The following is a 14900-nucleotide window of genomic DNA, read 5'->3' as shown; positions in this document are numbered from 1 at the left end:
TTTCTATTCCCCGATTTTGGAACACAAATGTTCAAACATCTAAAGCTTCCAATGCTCATCCTGTAACAAAAGAAGCAATAGACAATGGATCCCTTTAAGGGCATTAATGCTGAGCACAGATGAGTGCCGGCCTCGGGCTCTGCGCCGGATAGAATAATGATCAGAACGGCGGCAGAGTACCGTTATCTAACGATCAGCCGCCCAAAATACACAAAACACCACAAGATCCGGACAACAAAATCTACCCAGAAAGAAGAGGCGGCCGTGAAAAACGAGGGGGGAAATTAAAGAGATTTTTCAGTTCACCTAATTTGACCGTGAAGCAATCTGTGGCGCCATTAATTTACCGCGCCTGCTCTCGCCGCTCTTCATACAAGTGACGGCCGCTCATTTTTATGGCTGAGCTCCGTTCACACCAGGGACATCGCACGATGAGGGTTATAAATTACAGCCGGCTGCAATAATGTATCTCCATGCTGCTGTCAGTCAGGTGAATCCTCCTGCTAGGTTCTTTTATTGTTTCCTTACGCGGCAGCAAAGAGAGATGAGTCTTGTATTTTATGTCACATTTAGGGGTCTTATAAATGTGTCGTGACGATTGCTACATATATGTATACCAATATCATTATTTTTAACCCCTTTACAACCATTCCTTGTTATTTTTCAGCTCTGGGTCCCATTACATGGGCTGCCTTTACGGTGTAGAGGCTTTTATGTACTATTTTCCTTTTTATTTATTTCTTCATTGTAATGATCTGTAGATTATTAACAAATAAATGGAGCATTCTTAACCTTTTAAGGACCAGACCAATTTTCATTTTTGCCTTTTCTTCTTTGTTCCTCCCTTTCTTCCAGGCGCCATACTTCTTTTTTTTTTTTAAATATATTGAAAATGAAAACAAAAAATTCTAAGCGTTTTTTTTAGTTTTGTTTTTAGGACGATCTCGTGTCAAGATTCTCCGAGTCGATACAATTACCACAATTCCTAAAGTTAGGCAGTTTCATTTTTTAATTATTATTATTGTAGCGGCTTAAACAATTCTTAACTTTGCAAAAATTAATTTTGCTTGGTGTCGCTATTTTTTATAGCCCTGTAAGGCTCTGTGTGCACAGAGGTTTTTTTTTTTTTTTTTTTTTTTTTTTTAGGAGGTTTTGGATTGGAAACTGAGCATAAACTTTCTAGATCCTCCCCAAATCTTGGCGGATCCGTTTAGTTTTTCCTCCGAAAACTCTGCAAAAAGACTCGGCGTGCAGACGCCCTGGCTTCATTCTCCACCAGCGGAAATGTGTTCGAGTTTCTTTCTTTTTGCGGCGAGCTTTAGTTTTTAACGGCCCCATTCATCAGTTTATGTAGAATGTTTTTATAGCTTTTTACTGACTTTGTTTTGGAGGAATGTGTGACAACAAAAAATGGCAATTCTTACGCTTTGATTTTTTTTTTTTTTGCATTTTTTTTTTGCAGTTCCCCTTATTGGATTATTATTTGTGTACTCTGTTTCTCCATTACTTTGGTCGATATGTTACTCTTTTAATTTCTTAAATGTTGCTATCTTCATTTGAGAAAAAGAGGTAATATAAACTTTTATATATCTTTGTTATTTTTTTACAAATATTTTATTGGTTCCTTTAGCGGATTTGAACTTGTGGTCTCTTGATGACCTAAACAATGCAGTGAAATACTACAGTATTGCAGTGTATAGTAAAAGTCAAGGTCTCCTATGAATTGGGCTTGGTCCGAATAATATCATTGCAGACGCAGAGCTTTTCTGAAGGTCCCTCTCGGCACCTGTGACTCTGTAGGGGACCATGGGACTCCGGTCTGATAGCTGCCATGTTGGAGGTCTCTTAAATGCCATTGTCACGCTTGCCAGGAGCACTCAAGAGGTTAAATTGATGTGATCGGAGCCAGATATAGTGACGGCGTGAGTAGGGTTAAAGCCAGAAACATGTAATCTTTAGACCTGGTGTAAATGCCGCTGTTCTCCTGAATCCGGCGATGTTTTTCTTTTCTTCTTGCGCCTTGCCATTCCTGAGATACGGCCCCTTTTCCCCTGTGTATAAATCTAGTCTTATTAACAAGAAGGCGTGGTCCCAAAGGAGAAAATGTAAGAACCACGCCTACTTGGCTAACAAGAGTAGATTTATATATAGGAAAGAGGAGGTCATATCTCATGAATGGAGAGGCGCAGGAAGAAAATAAAAATATCTCCGGAATCAGGAGAACAGCGGCGTTTACACCAGGTAAGAAGAATTCTATGTTTATGGCGAGTGACGGATTATCTTGCTTCCATATTGCTGTATATTATGGACTCTCGGCCATGTAAGGACACCGATACCAAGTAGTTGTAGCTAATGAGATGACATTATCCGCTTTTCACATATAATTCCTCTCCCCTTGTACAATGGATGCGCCAAGGACCAGCGCACCCCCAGCCTCCATGTATAACGACTGTGTCTAGTACAATGGCGGCTGCAGCATAGTCACAGCACTGGTTAATATCCCGCTGCCGCGCCGCCGTCCTACAACTTGATATATGCGGCTTGTGCAGAGACCTCAGACTATATTCATCACTAACAAAACACACAATCCCCTGCAAACAGCGAATTTCCACCTGATTATTTATCTGCCGCGACATCGCGCTGCCGCTGGATTTTCTTAAGCCGCATCTGCTGTCAATTGTGAGAGGTTTTAAAACAAACAACTTTCGATAATGCAGATAATACAGGAAGAAAAAAAAATAATTTTTTTTTCCACTGGTTACATAGGAATTTATCCTAAAAAAGTCTGCGTATAAAATAACAGGACCCTAGTGATGGCCTACGGTGACCTCAAAGCCAATGTCTAACCCTAAACACAGTTTCTTGATGTGAAGTCTAAAATGCTATAATAATACATTTCTTAAAATATCTTCATAGCAATGAGATAGAATGTGATCATCATGTCTGTCCAGGAGATTCTGAGTGCCTGCAGCCGCCACCAGGGTGAGCTCAGGAGCCAACTGTGTAGACACAAGACTCAACATCAGAACAGTGCGCAGAGAGCTCCCCCTAGTGGTGGCTGGAAACAGGCAGCATTTTATCAGTTAACAGGATTTTTTTTTTTTTAGACAGTTATTCCTGCACTGCTATAAAGATATATTAAATAGAAATAATCAATAGAACATATTGGATCTGAAAAAAAAGGGGTTGCTCCACCAATAAATGTATATCTTATAGAAGCAAATAGATTTGGAGCTAAATTGAATTCTCTTCAAATGTCACCAAAAATTCAGATTGACCAGGACCGGTTCTAGCATGTATGTCGATTTACTCAAATAAAGCAAAATGGTGGCCTGCTGGGGGAGGGTGAAAAAAAAAATCATTACAGTCCCTTGCCCCATACCAGTCCTGGTGCTGCAGCTCTCCCAGTGAATCGCTTTGCTCCTGCGGCTCCGGTCTTTTCTACCGTTTTTACATTTTAGCGCCCCCAATGGTGGGAGTGAAAAAGACTATAAAGCGGAGATAAGATTGGAGCCAAAGGAGTAAGCGAGCCAACAGAGGAGCGGTCAGTGAGCGGATAGGACAGGGTTCACAGGGGAACAAGAGCAAACATGTTCCCGGCCAGCAGCGCAGGGCGGCAGGCACATGAGACTCCTCTGTGCTGCTGCCTGGGCATGTGCAGATCGATCTTCATCTACCTAGTGGGGCTCAGTGGATCTAATACTGAACACCCACCAACAGCTTCCACCATGACCCACCGTGTAGGACAGAATGGGGAACGCCATCTCCCATGATACGATGGGACTGGAGTAACCACCTCTGGCCTCTCATTACAGCCTTTGCATTAAAAACTTTTTATTAAAAGTTGATAAACTTTATGGAACTTTGGGAGAGATGTAGAAGGCGCACAGTTACCTCGATGTTGCAGAGACATTCTTCTAACTTGGACACAACTTCTGAGAACTCCGGCCGTCCCTGCAAATGAGAAGAAGCGCAACAAATTATGATCATAACAAGAAAGGTCACAGATCATCACTTCGAGGGTCAAGGACAGAATGTAAAGGGATCGGTCAATTTGCCCAACAGACATCATTTTTTGGCTCCAGGTGGTCTCTACAGGGGATCTGTCAGCACAAAATGACTGTAAACCAAACACAGGAGCTCGGTGCATCCCTGACCTTCACGCCGGAGAATCACCGCTCCTTAAAAATTCCTTTTGCACAAAAACAGCATTTGTGGGGTCAGACCCTGATGTTGGGGGGTCCGGGCTCAGAATCTCCATTCTTGGATGGGGCGGAGGTCCGCGTTCTGTGCCGTAGCTCATGTTCCCCCCTCCATGCCTGTATGGACCTCATACACTGGGCACAGTCATAGGGGGCACATAAGGGTCTTCCCCAAAATGTTCCCACAAAGCTGAAGCTACAATTGTCCACAATGTCTTGTGCTGAAGATGAAGATTTCCCATCACTAGAGCCGAGGGCCCGAGGCCGCCCCCTGATAACAGCCCCTAGCATTATCCTCCTCCACCTTCTGTACAGGGGGCACAATGCAGTCGGGGGGTAACGTCCTCCTGGAATCACCAAACCCAGACACCTCCATCAGACGCAGAGAAGTGTGATCCGTCACTGCACAGGACACGTCTCCTCCAGAGTCCAGCGGTGGCGGCTTTACACCACTCCATCCGACGCTCGGCATTGTGCTTGGTGATGTACGGCTGCACGCAGCTGCTTGGCTATGAAACTCTCAGCGGTGGCGGCTTTACACCACTGCATCCGACGCTCGGCATTGTGCTTGGTGATGTACAGCTGCATGCAGCTGCTCGGCCATGAAACTCTCAGCGGTGGTGGCTTTACACCACTCCATCCGACGCTCGGCATTGTGCTTGGTGATGTACGGCTGCACGCAGCTGCTTGGCTATGAAACTCTCAGCGGTGGCGGCTTTACACCACTGCATCCGACGCCCGGCATTGTGCTTGGTGATGTACAGCTGCATGCAGCTGCTCGGCCATGAAACTCTCAGCGGTGGCGGCTTTACACCACTCCATCCGACGCTCGGCATTGTGCTTGGTGATGTACGGCTGCACAGAGCTGCTTGGCTATGAAACTCTCAGCGGTGGCGGCTTTACACCACTGCATCCGATGCCCGGCATTGTGCTTGGTGATGTACAGCTGCATGCAGCTGCTCGGCCATGAAACTCTCAGCGGTGGCGGCTTTACACCACTGCATCCGACGCTCGGCATTGTGCTTGGTGATGTACGGCTGCATGCAGCTGCTCGGCCATGAAACTCTCAGCGGTGGCGGCTTTACACCACTGCATCCGACGCTCGGCATTGTGCTTGGTGATGTACGGCTGTGTCATGGAAAGGTGGTTATTATATAAAGGGCTAGAACTGCATCTGGTGAAGCAAAGTATATAATTCTATGAAGCTCCCAGTATGTGACATGTTGGTGGAAGCGGCGTCGCCCTTTAAACCGTTTCATAATTCCAGGACACAGAAGCGTCTCGTCCTTCCACGCACGGAGCAGGGATGAGATTACATGATGTAGTGCTCTCGCCAATGCCGCGCCATGAATAATGAGTCCTCACAGATCCATTTGTAAAGCGGAGAGACGTGGCCGGGTCCTCCGAGCGTTAATCCGTCTCACTAATGGCCGCGGCGACAGCGGTACTTGTGTCCCGATTGTGTGTTGCAGGTGCCATCGTCCTCCTGCTCGGCGCCTCCCTTTATTTAGTGGAGAGCTGTCCGTCTTCCTGTGCGGTTTGCTCAGAAGAGGCGACTGTCTGTCACGGCCTCGCGTATATAAGAGGTAAGAGTCCTCGCCGGCGTGGAGCACAATCCACCGGTAATGAATCTCACTGTGGAAATCATCAAATGTCACAAATCAGGAGCGAAACGCAGCGGTACAATAAATACTTATCCCCCCAAGACCAAGAAAAGCCAGAACTGGACCCTCACTATAGGAGGTTTATTTTACCGCAAGATTCAGCAATGAAAACATTTCCAATTTATATGAAGCTGGAAAGTTATAAAAAAACAAACAAACAATTCCTTTAACACCACACAAAAATCCAAAAAGTCTAATAATCCAGAGTTTATTTTGATATAGACTGGATGTGAGATGTGTGTTTCTCTCCCAGTAACCTTCTTCCTTTTCTGTAGCTTGCTTTCTCTGCTCTTCCTGACACTGTACATACTTTCTGCCCTATAATCACTGAGTAGATTTGTACATAACCCCTTCCTGCTGCTATTTTTTTTTTTACACTGAGAGGAGGTGAAGGGAGAGCAGAGAGAGTCATCAGAACCAGATTTGTAACATTTTTGCAGAGCACTCAGCTAGATAACGGACTGACAGACAAAATTCTAGAAAAGTATTAATGAAGACTCTAGAATGTGGCTAACTGGACATTTAGGAAGGAAATTCTGCATGACGGTGCACTTGGCCTTGTTCAGTGTGACTCCAGAATTAGAGGACTCATAGTGGCCAAGTATCATACGTCCGTTGATTTGAATGGATTGCAATTACTGCAGTGAGCACCGGGGACAACGACCACCGGGGACAACGACCACCGGGGATAACGACCACCAGAGGATAACGACCACAGGGGATAATGACCACCGGGGATTACGACCTCCGGGATAACGACCACCGGGGATAACAACCACCGGGGATAACAACCACCGGGGATAACAACCACCGGGGATAACAACCACCGGGGATAACAACCACCGGGGATAACAACCACCGGGGATAACGACTACCGGGGATATCGACCTCCGGGATAATGACCACCAGAGGATAACGACCACAGGGGATAACGACCACAGGGGATAATGACCACTGAGAATAACGACTACCGGAGATAATGACTACTGGGGATAACGATCACTAGGGACAACAACTACCGGGGATAACGACCTCCGGGATAATGACCACCAGAGGATAACGACCACAGGGGATAATGACCACTGAGAATAACGACTACCGGAGATAATGACTACTGGGGATAACGACCACTGTTGGATAACGACCACTGGGGATAACGACCACCGGGGATAACGACTACTGGGGATAACGACCATAACGACCACTAGGGATAACAACCACTGGAGATAACGACCACCAGGGATAACGACCACCAGAGACAACCACTGGAGATAACGACCACCAGGGATAACGACCACCGGGGATAACGACCACCGGGGATAACGACCACCGGGGATAACGATTATTGGGGATAACGACCACCGGGGATAACGACCACCGGGGATAACGACCACCAGGGATAACGACCACCGGGGATAACAACCACTGGAGATAACGACCACCAGGGATAACGACCACCAGAGACAACCACTGGAGATAACGACCACCGGGGATAACGACCACCGGGGATAACGACCACCGGGGATAACGACCACCGGGGATAACGATTATTGGGGATAACGACCACCGGGGATAACGACCACCGGGGATAACGACCACCGGGGATAACGACCACCAGGGATAACGACCACCGGGGATAACGACCACCGGAGACAACGACCACTGGGGATAACTGGGACCATTGGTGTCGCGGGACGATGAACCCCACAATAAGAGCCGGGTTCTGACATCTATTTCTGTGTGTCCTCAGCCCCATCACTGACTGTGCTCCTCGGAGGAGGGGGCAGGGACGGACGCCGGCTCTGCTCCATGGGTTGGTTTGTATCAGGCGAGTTTCGAGGTCAGCACACGGATATTCTCGTCCTCGCTCATGGTTCAGGGTCGTGCATTACTACGTGCAGGTGACAGATCTCATCGTGCAGACTGCCTCCCGCATTGTCCACATTATGCTTCGTGGCGATTACATATGGACATTCAGTGTTTTCGGGAGAGCGCGGCTTCCATTTAATGACTTGTATCCGTGTCTTTAAAAACCAATCTGCAGAATCATTAGTATCGTTGGTGCGGCGGCTTATATGACTGGCGTCTGGCGCATTATGGCCGATTCTGGATTTTTAATGCCAGTCTATTTTTTTTCGCCTTTGTCTAAATGAACATACTGAGGAGAGGCGATTTCTATCTGATTACAAGTCATTTTCTTCACTACCATTAACTCCTTTCATAAAACACATATGCCAGGAACGAAGGCTAAAAACATCTGAGGAGGACAATTCTTAAAGGGGATGGATGCAATTAAATGAAAACAGAACTAGCGCCACTCTTGTATTTAGTCCGTGTTGGGTATTGCAACTTAGCCCAATTATAAGAAATGACTTAGTTTCTTTAAGAAAGTACCTAGAAGAAAAAATGCACATTGATATAACTCGCATAGGACGCCAGTCACAATGGGGGCGTCTGTCACTGTGTGCTGCATATTATAGTGCTGGGCAGCCCGCCTGTTAATACAAGGGGCGTCATTAATAGGTTGCATACCAGACACTGTGCACCACACTTACCTGTGTTACTGGCGTCCTATTTGAGTTATATCAATGTTCATTTTTTCTGCTAGGCAGTCAACCCCCTGCAATGTTTGGTTGGGGTGGTTGTTTTTATCAAGTTGTTTGCACCTGTGCCGCCCCCTGCCTTTATCAGTGGAGGCCTGCTGCATCCTGCTAAGTGTGCATTTGACATCAGACAGGGTTTTGGGAAGGCCGTATGTCTTGGTATGTATCTTTTGCTTCTTGCCCTTTTGCTCTACATTTATTTTTAATAGAACATAGTGCCCTGAGCAATAACCAAAGCAGGGGCTTCTCATAGTCTCATCCTCCATAATACCAACCTGCTCCCATATTGTACCCAAATAACAACTCCTCTAGGAGTCCACATAATACTACAATTCCATTCCCTAAAAGTTACCACCGTAAATGAAATAATACTGGGTGGTTTTTACTTTGCTCTTGGAGTTGTCCCAAGTGATCCCACAGGAATATCTCCAGGGCTTCCTCATGGATTTGCTATGTCACATTTCAGACCTACCGTATGCCATGGTATGATCCATTGGTTTGGCAGAACAATGAACATACAAGCTATATATATTTATGGCTTGAATAACCATGTGATTATTCGAGCCGTTGAAGCCATTGAAAAACTCCACCAGTAGAAATCCATTTCTGAAACTTTCCGGAATCTGAAGAGATGTTGAGTATTTGTGGCGGGGTTGTCGGGGGTTGGTGAGGCAGCAATCGCACATGGGTCAATGTGGCAGTAGAGCTGATAATTATCTGTATAGGTGGAGCGGCTTGAGCAGAACTTAATTACCTCTCCCTATGATATTACAGCTTTTCCTGGCAGCACCAAGCTCCTGACTATCACAGATGGCAACGTATCGGTCATCGGCGTCCACAACTTCTCTCATCTCGTAGACCTCACATTGCTTAAATTAAGTGGCAACAAAATCAAGAAGATCCAAAATGGAGCCTTCACCAATCTCACCAAACTGCAGACCTTAGCACTGGACAACAATCAGATCTCGTCCACGTCCATCACTAATGGAACCTTCTTCTCCCTTCAGAATCTCGAAACTCTGCAGCTGAACAGTAATGACCTCGGTAGCATCCATGGGACTTGGTTTGGGAGCACCAAACGTCTCGTCAGACTGGAGATCAACAAGAACCAGGTCACAAACCTGACACACGACAGTTTGGGATCCAACGCTCTTCACCGTCTACAGCACTTGGACCTTTCCAGCAATTTTATCAATTTTATCCACGAAGGGAGTTTTCGAAGCCTCCTGCAACTCAAGCAACTGGACCTGTCCAAGAACAGGCTGACCAAACTGCCGGATGTCTTCTCTTTATTGCCCAGTCTCACCTTCTTAAACTTGGGCAATAACCATTGGAACTGTAGCTGTGAACTTTACGAGTTGGCTGATTTTTTAAGGAATTACACATATTCCACAAGACGAGTCCTGAAGGGTAAAAATGGTCTTCAGTGTAGTTCCTCCAGTAACCCGGCGGTCACATCTCTGCTGCAGCTAACGGATCGGAACTGTGGATCCAAATCTTATAACATCACAGTCCTCACAAGGGAGAAGAACAGAGGACCCTCCAGAGAAGGTCTGCTGATATCAATCCTGGTCATCACAGGTAGGGCCACTCACAAAATGTCGCCTTGTGAAAAGATCATTAGTGATTTATTACAGATAGCATTGAGTAAAAGGAACATTAGCAAAGCGAATAAGGTCATAGCATTAGATTGGCCAAATTTGACACTTATGGGGGAACCTGTTGATCTATTGCACATGGAGGACTGGGGATCGGGCACGTTTAATTTTGTGTTCTTTAAGGGTTTATGACAAGACCTTATGTCATGTCCTATCCAGAGGGTAATGGACAAGTTACTGATCACTGAGGATCTGACCGCTGTGACCCCAAAAATGGGGCTCTGCAAAGCTCTGTCCGAATAGTGTGCATCTCCACTCCATTCATTCTCTACGGGACTACTGAAGATAACCGATGGGTTTTTCCGAACTTAGCAACTTATTGCTTATGCACAACTGAGGGATCTGACTCCAAGAGACCCCATAGATCCTGAAAATGGAGCTTTGAAATGGTCAATGAATAAATGGAGAGGTGGCTGCGCATGAGATCCTGAGAGCAAGACTCTGAAAAGACCTGTTGTAAGGAGCAGCGGCCGCTCCACTCATTGTCTATGGCACGGCTGATCATAACCGAGTGCTACACTTGGCTATCTCCAACCATTCCAACAGGACAACTTGGGGTCCTGCTCTCTGGGGTCCCAGTGATTGAACTCCCAATAATCTGTAACTAACAAAACCCTTTAAAACTATAGGTGGAAGACCCAGCCATGACCCATTTTTAATGTCCTGGTGGAGGGAAGGAGGTTGTCACACAGGATATTACGGTACATGGCTCCATCCATTCTCCCATTGATGCGGTGAAGTAGTCCTGTGCCCTTAGCAGAGAAACACTCCCAAAACATAATGTTTCCACCTCCATGTTTGACAGTGGGGATGGTGTTCTTTGGGTCATAGGCAGCATTTCTTTTCCTCCATACACGGTGAGTTGAGTTTATGCCAAAGACCTCAATTTGTGTCTCATCTGACCACAACACCTTCTCCTAATCACTGACAGAATCATCCAGGTGTTCATTGGCAAACTCCAGATGGCCTGCACATGTGCCTTCTTCAGCAGGGGGACCTTGCGGCACTGCAGGATTTTACACCTTTACACTGTAATGTGTTACCAATGGTTTTCTTGGTGACTGTGGTCCTAGCTGCCTTGAGATCATTAACAAGTTCCCCCCGTGTAGTTTTAGGCTGATCTCTCACCTTCCTCATGATCAAGAATACTCCACGAGATGAGATTTTGCATGGTGCCCAAGATCGATGTCGACTGACAGTCATTTTGTATTTCTTCCATTTTCTTACTACTGCACCAACAGATGTCTCCTTCTCACCCAGCGTCTTACTTATGGTTTTGTAGCCCATTCCAGCTTTGTGCAGGTCTATGATCTTGTCCCCGAAATCCTTAGAAAGATCTTTGGTCTTGCCCATGTTGTAGAGGTTAGAGTCTGACTGTGAACAAGAGTCTTTTATAAAGGTGACTATTGATATTCTCTCTCTCAATGTAAAAACTAACCCACCCTTAAAATTATAGACTGTTCATGTCTTTGTTATTGGGCAAACTTACAGAATCAGCAAGGGATCAAATACTTATTTCCTCCACTGTATAAGGAAAGGCCAATCACAGGATCTTTAAAGGGAAGTTCCCAGTACGTTACGGCTTATGTGAAGTTGCTTGTCTTTACGAGACATTTGCAATTTTACCCATTTAACAAGATAAGAGAACTCGGAAAGAACAAGGAGAGAGACCCTCTGCGGAACTTGCTAAATGTCTTCCCTCTTGGCGCCATCATAGCGGCCATGATATTTGTTCCTCGTCTTTGGCCTCTGTTTCTTGATTGCCCCACAATAGTCTGTGATTTTTTTGTGCTACAGTTTGGCCGTTGCTCGTGTTAATCCCATCCCTCATTGATTTGCAGGACTCATTGCGGTCACGCTCCTCATCATCCTCGTTGCAAAATGTGCCCTAAAGCCGAACAAGTCGAATGAACGGGATCCAACAAGGTGCTCATGCGAAGGAGCCCAACGGTTCCCAAGAATACGAGGCCCCGTCTGTAAAATCGACTTCACCCCTGAAGATCTCCGTGATGTCATGTCCTCTGTGGAATCTACCAGGACCGGTAAACCACATATGGGATGTAATGTGCAGAAATCAGGCAAGTGTGTGAGCGGCGGCACAGAGAGCCTGCCAGGACGGTATTACATCTGCTTCCACTGTCGGCTGGTGCAGTGGCGTCCTCCCTCCCCTGCAACCATGTTTGACACTAATGAAGTCGGCTGCATTTCAAACAGCATTCAAAGGATTCCCGATAATCCGCACGACTTTGTGCACGCTGCTCCGCGGGAAGGCGCCAACACAACTGTCTTACAGGAGTTGTCAAGATTTAATAAAGGTAAAGCTTTCTGAGAGATAACCCTTTAAGATTTTTTATATTTTTGCCTTTGTACTGAAATCCGAGTGTCAAAAGAGCCGCGATCCAGGGCGGCCGCTGCGCTCCTCTTAAACCGACGGGGTTGAGAGAACACAAATTAGTGTCAATGGCCAAAGATGAATCTACGAGGAATTCTCTAAAATGTCGGAAAATAACAGATTATTTAGATTATTTCTGGATTCTCATACGTGATCCACACCCCGACTGGCACAGACCTGACAGCGCCGATGCCCATAACGTACCGCCATACAGTGCTTATATAATATCGCTAAGTAGGTCTCATATACAGTGGTGGGTAAAAGTCTGGGCACCCCTGGTCAAAATTACTGTTATTGTGAACAGTTGTAGATAGAATAGTCTCTATAAGGGCTAAAGTTACAGATGACACATTTCCTTAGTATTTTAGGCAAAAAACAAATATCTTTTCATCTTTTACAGTTTAAAAATTACAAAAAGGAAAATGGGCGAATGCAAAAGTTTGGGCACCCTGCATGGTTAGTGCTTAGTAGCTCCCCCTTTTGCAAATATCACAGCTTGTAAACGCTTTTTGTAGCCGGACAATAGGCTTTCAATTCATCTCTGACGGATTTTCATCCGTTCTTCTTTGGGGAATTCCTCCGGTACTGTGAGATTCCCGGGCCGTCTTCCATTCTCTGCTATTTTGAGGTCTAGCCACAGATTATCAATGACATTCAGATCAGGGGACTGTGAGGGCCATTGTGAAACCTTCAGTTTGCACCTTTTCAGGTCGTCTATTGTGGATTGCAACGTGTGTTTAGGATCATTATCCATTTGTAGAAGCCATCCTCTTCATCTTTTCTTCTTCAGCTTTTTTCCAGATGGTTTTAAGTTTGCATCAAGAATTTGTTGAAATTTCATTGAATCCATTCTTCCCTCTACCCATGAAATGTTCCTTATGCCATTGGCTGCAACACAACCCCAAAGCATGATTGATCCACCCCCATGCTTAATGGTTGGTGAGATGCTCTTTTCCTGAAATTCTGTGCCCTTTTTTCTCTACAGATACCTTTTATCATTGTGGCCAAAGAGACCTATTTTAACATCATTGGTCCATAGGACTTGATTCCAAAATGCAGAAAGCTTGTTTAGATGTTGCTTTTTATACTTACGATGATTTATATGGTGAAGACACGAGAGGTTTTCTTCTGATGACTCTTCCATGAAGGCCATATTTGTGCAGGAGTCTCTGATCAGTAGAACAATGTACCACAACTCCAGAGTCTGCTGAATCTTTCTGAAGATCTTTTGCTGTGAAGCCGGGGTTCTATCTTGACCTGCACTGTTCCTGGTAACTGGCATTTCTTACATTTCAAACTGAGGAAATGGCAACTTGAAACCGCTTTCCTATCGTATTTTAGCCTTCTCCTTCTTTGTGGCCTCCATTTTAATCTTCAGAGTGCTCTGCAGCTGCTTAGAAGAACCTATGGCTGTCTTCTTGCGCAGGGTTAGAGGAGGCCGGGTTTTTATAAAGATGGGAAGTTTGCATCACCCGGCCTTTCGTACTGATGATGGTGAACAAGCCAAAACCCTGACAGGCTAATTAAGGTCTGAAACCTTGGTCAAAGCCATCTGAGCTCACAGATCAGCAAGGGTGCACAAACTTTTGCATCGGACAGTTTTTTTTTGTAATTTTTAAAATAAGACAAAAGTATATCGCTCTCCCTTATAATATATATATATATATATATATATATATATATATATATATTATATACATACATACACCTATATACCTAATATATATAATATTTATTTACCTAAAATACAAAGGAAACGTGTCATCTTTAACTCTAGGCCTTTTAGAGATCATTTCATCTTCAACTTGCTTAACTCTTCACAATAACAGCAATTTTTACCGGGGTGCCCGAATTTGCACATGCCACTGTATGACTGCCATAATCTGCTCAAGTAATACAGGGATTACATAAGACGGACAAATAGCAGGTAGAACTAGCACCATAGCAGCCATGGTGCTGTAATGTAGCCTTTTTTTACTGAGAAAATAACCAAAACTCATTTTGGTTTTGATTACTAAAACATGCTAGTAATCCGTCATCCAATCTCCAAACGTTTCTATTTGCAATCAACAGCATAATTAATGCAGTAGCAAAGCCTATCTTTCTACTCAGCTGCTACACTGAAGTCTCAACCCTGTGCCAGGCACTGCACTGGTTACCCACTTATTATAAAATACAATATAAATGTACCATTCTCAACTACAAAGCGCTCCACGCTGCTACTCTGCCTTACATCTCCTCATCACTATCTACCATCCCAGCCGTCCTCTCCACAGTGCTGCACCACCCTACATCTCCTCATCTATATCTACCATCCCACCCGTCCTCTCCAGTGCTGCACAGTCCTACATCTCCTCATCTCTATCTACCATCCCACCCGT

The 14900-nt window shown here is 45.2% G+C and overlaps 1 protein-coding gene across 1 annotated transcript in view; it reads right to left on the bottom strand.

Moving 5' to 3' along the window:
- TNNI3K (TNNI3 interacting kinase) overlaps positions 1-14900 on the bottom strand; it is a 167825-nt gene that overhangs the window by 38878 nt on the left and 114047 nt on the right. The window contains exon 22 of the mRNA XM_069738278.1: positions 3895-3954. Coding sequence (XP_069594379.1) covers positions 3895-3954 — 60 coding nt within the window. The remainder of the gene's footprint in view (positions 1-3894; positions 3955-14900) is intronic.

This window comes from Ranitomeya imitator, chromosome 8, assembly GCF_032444005.1.
Source record: "Ranitomeya imitator isolate aRanImi1 chromosome 8, aRanImi1.pri, whole genome shotgun sequence".
Lineage (NCBI taxonomy): Eukaryota > Metazoa > Chordata > Amphibia > Anura > Dendrobatidae > Ranitomeya > Ranitomeya imitator.
The sequence above is the reverse complement of the archived record's forward strand: the minus strand, read 5'-3'. Positions and strand labels throughout refer to the sequence as shown.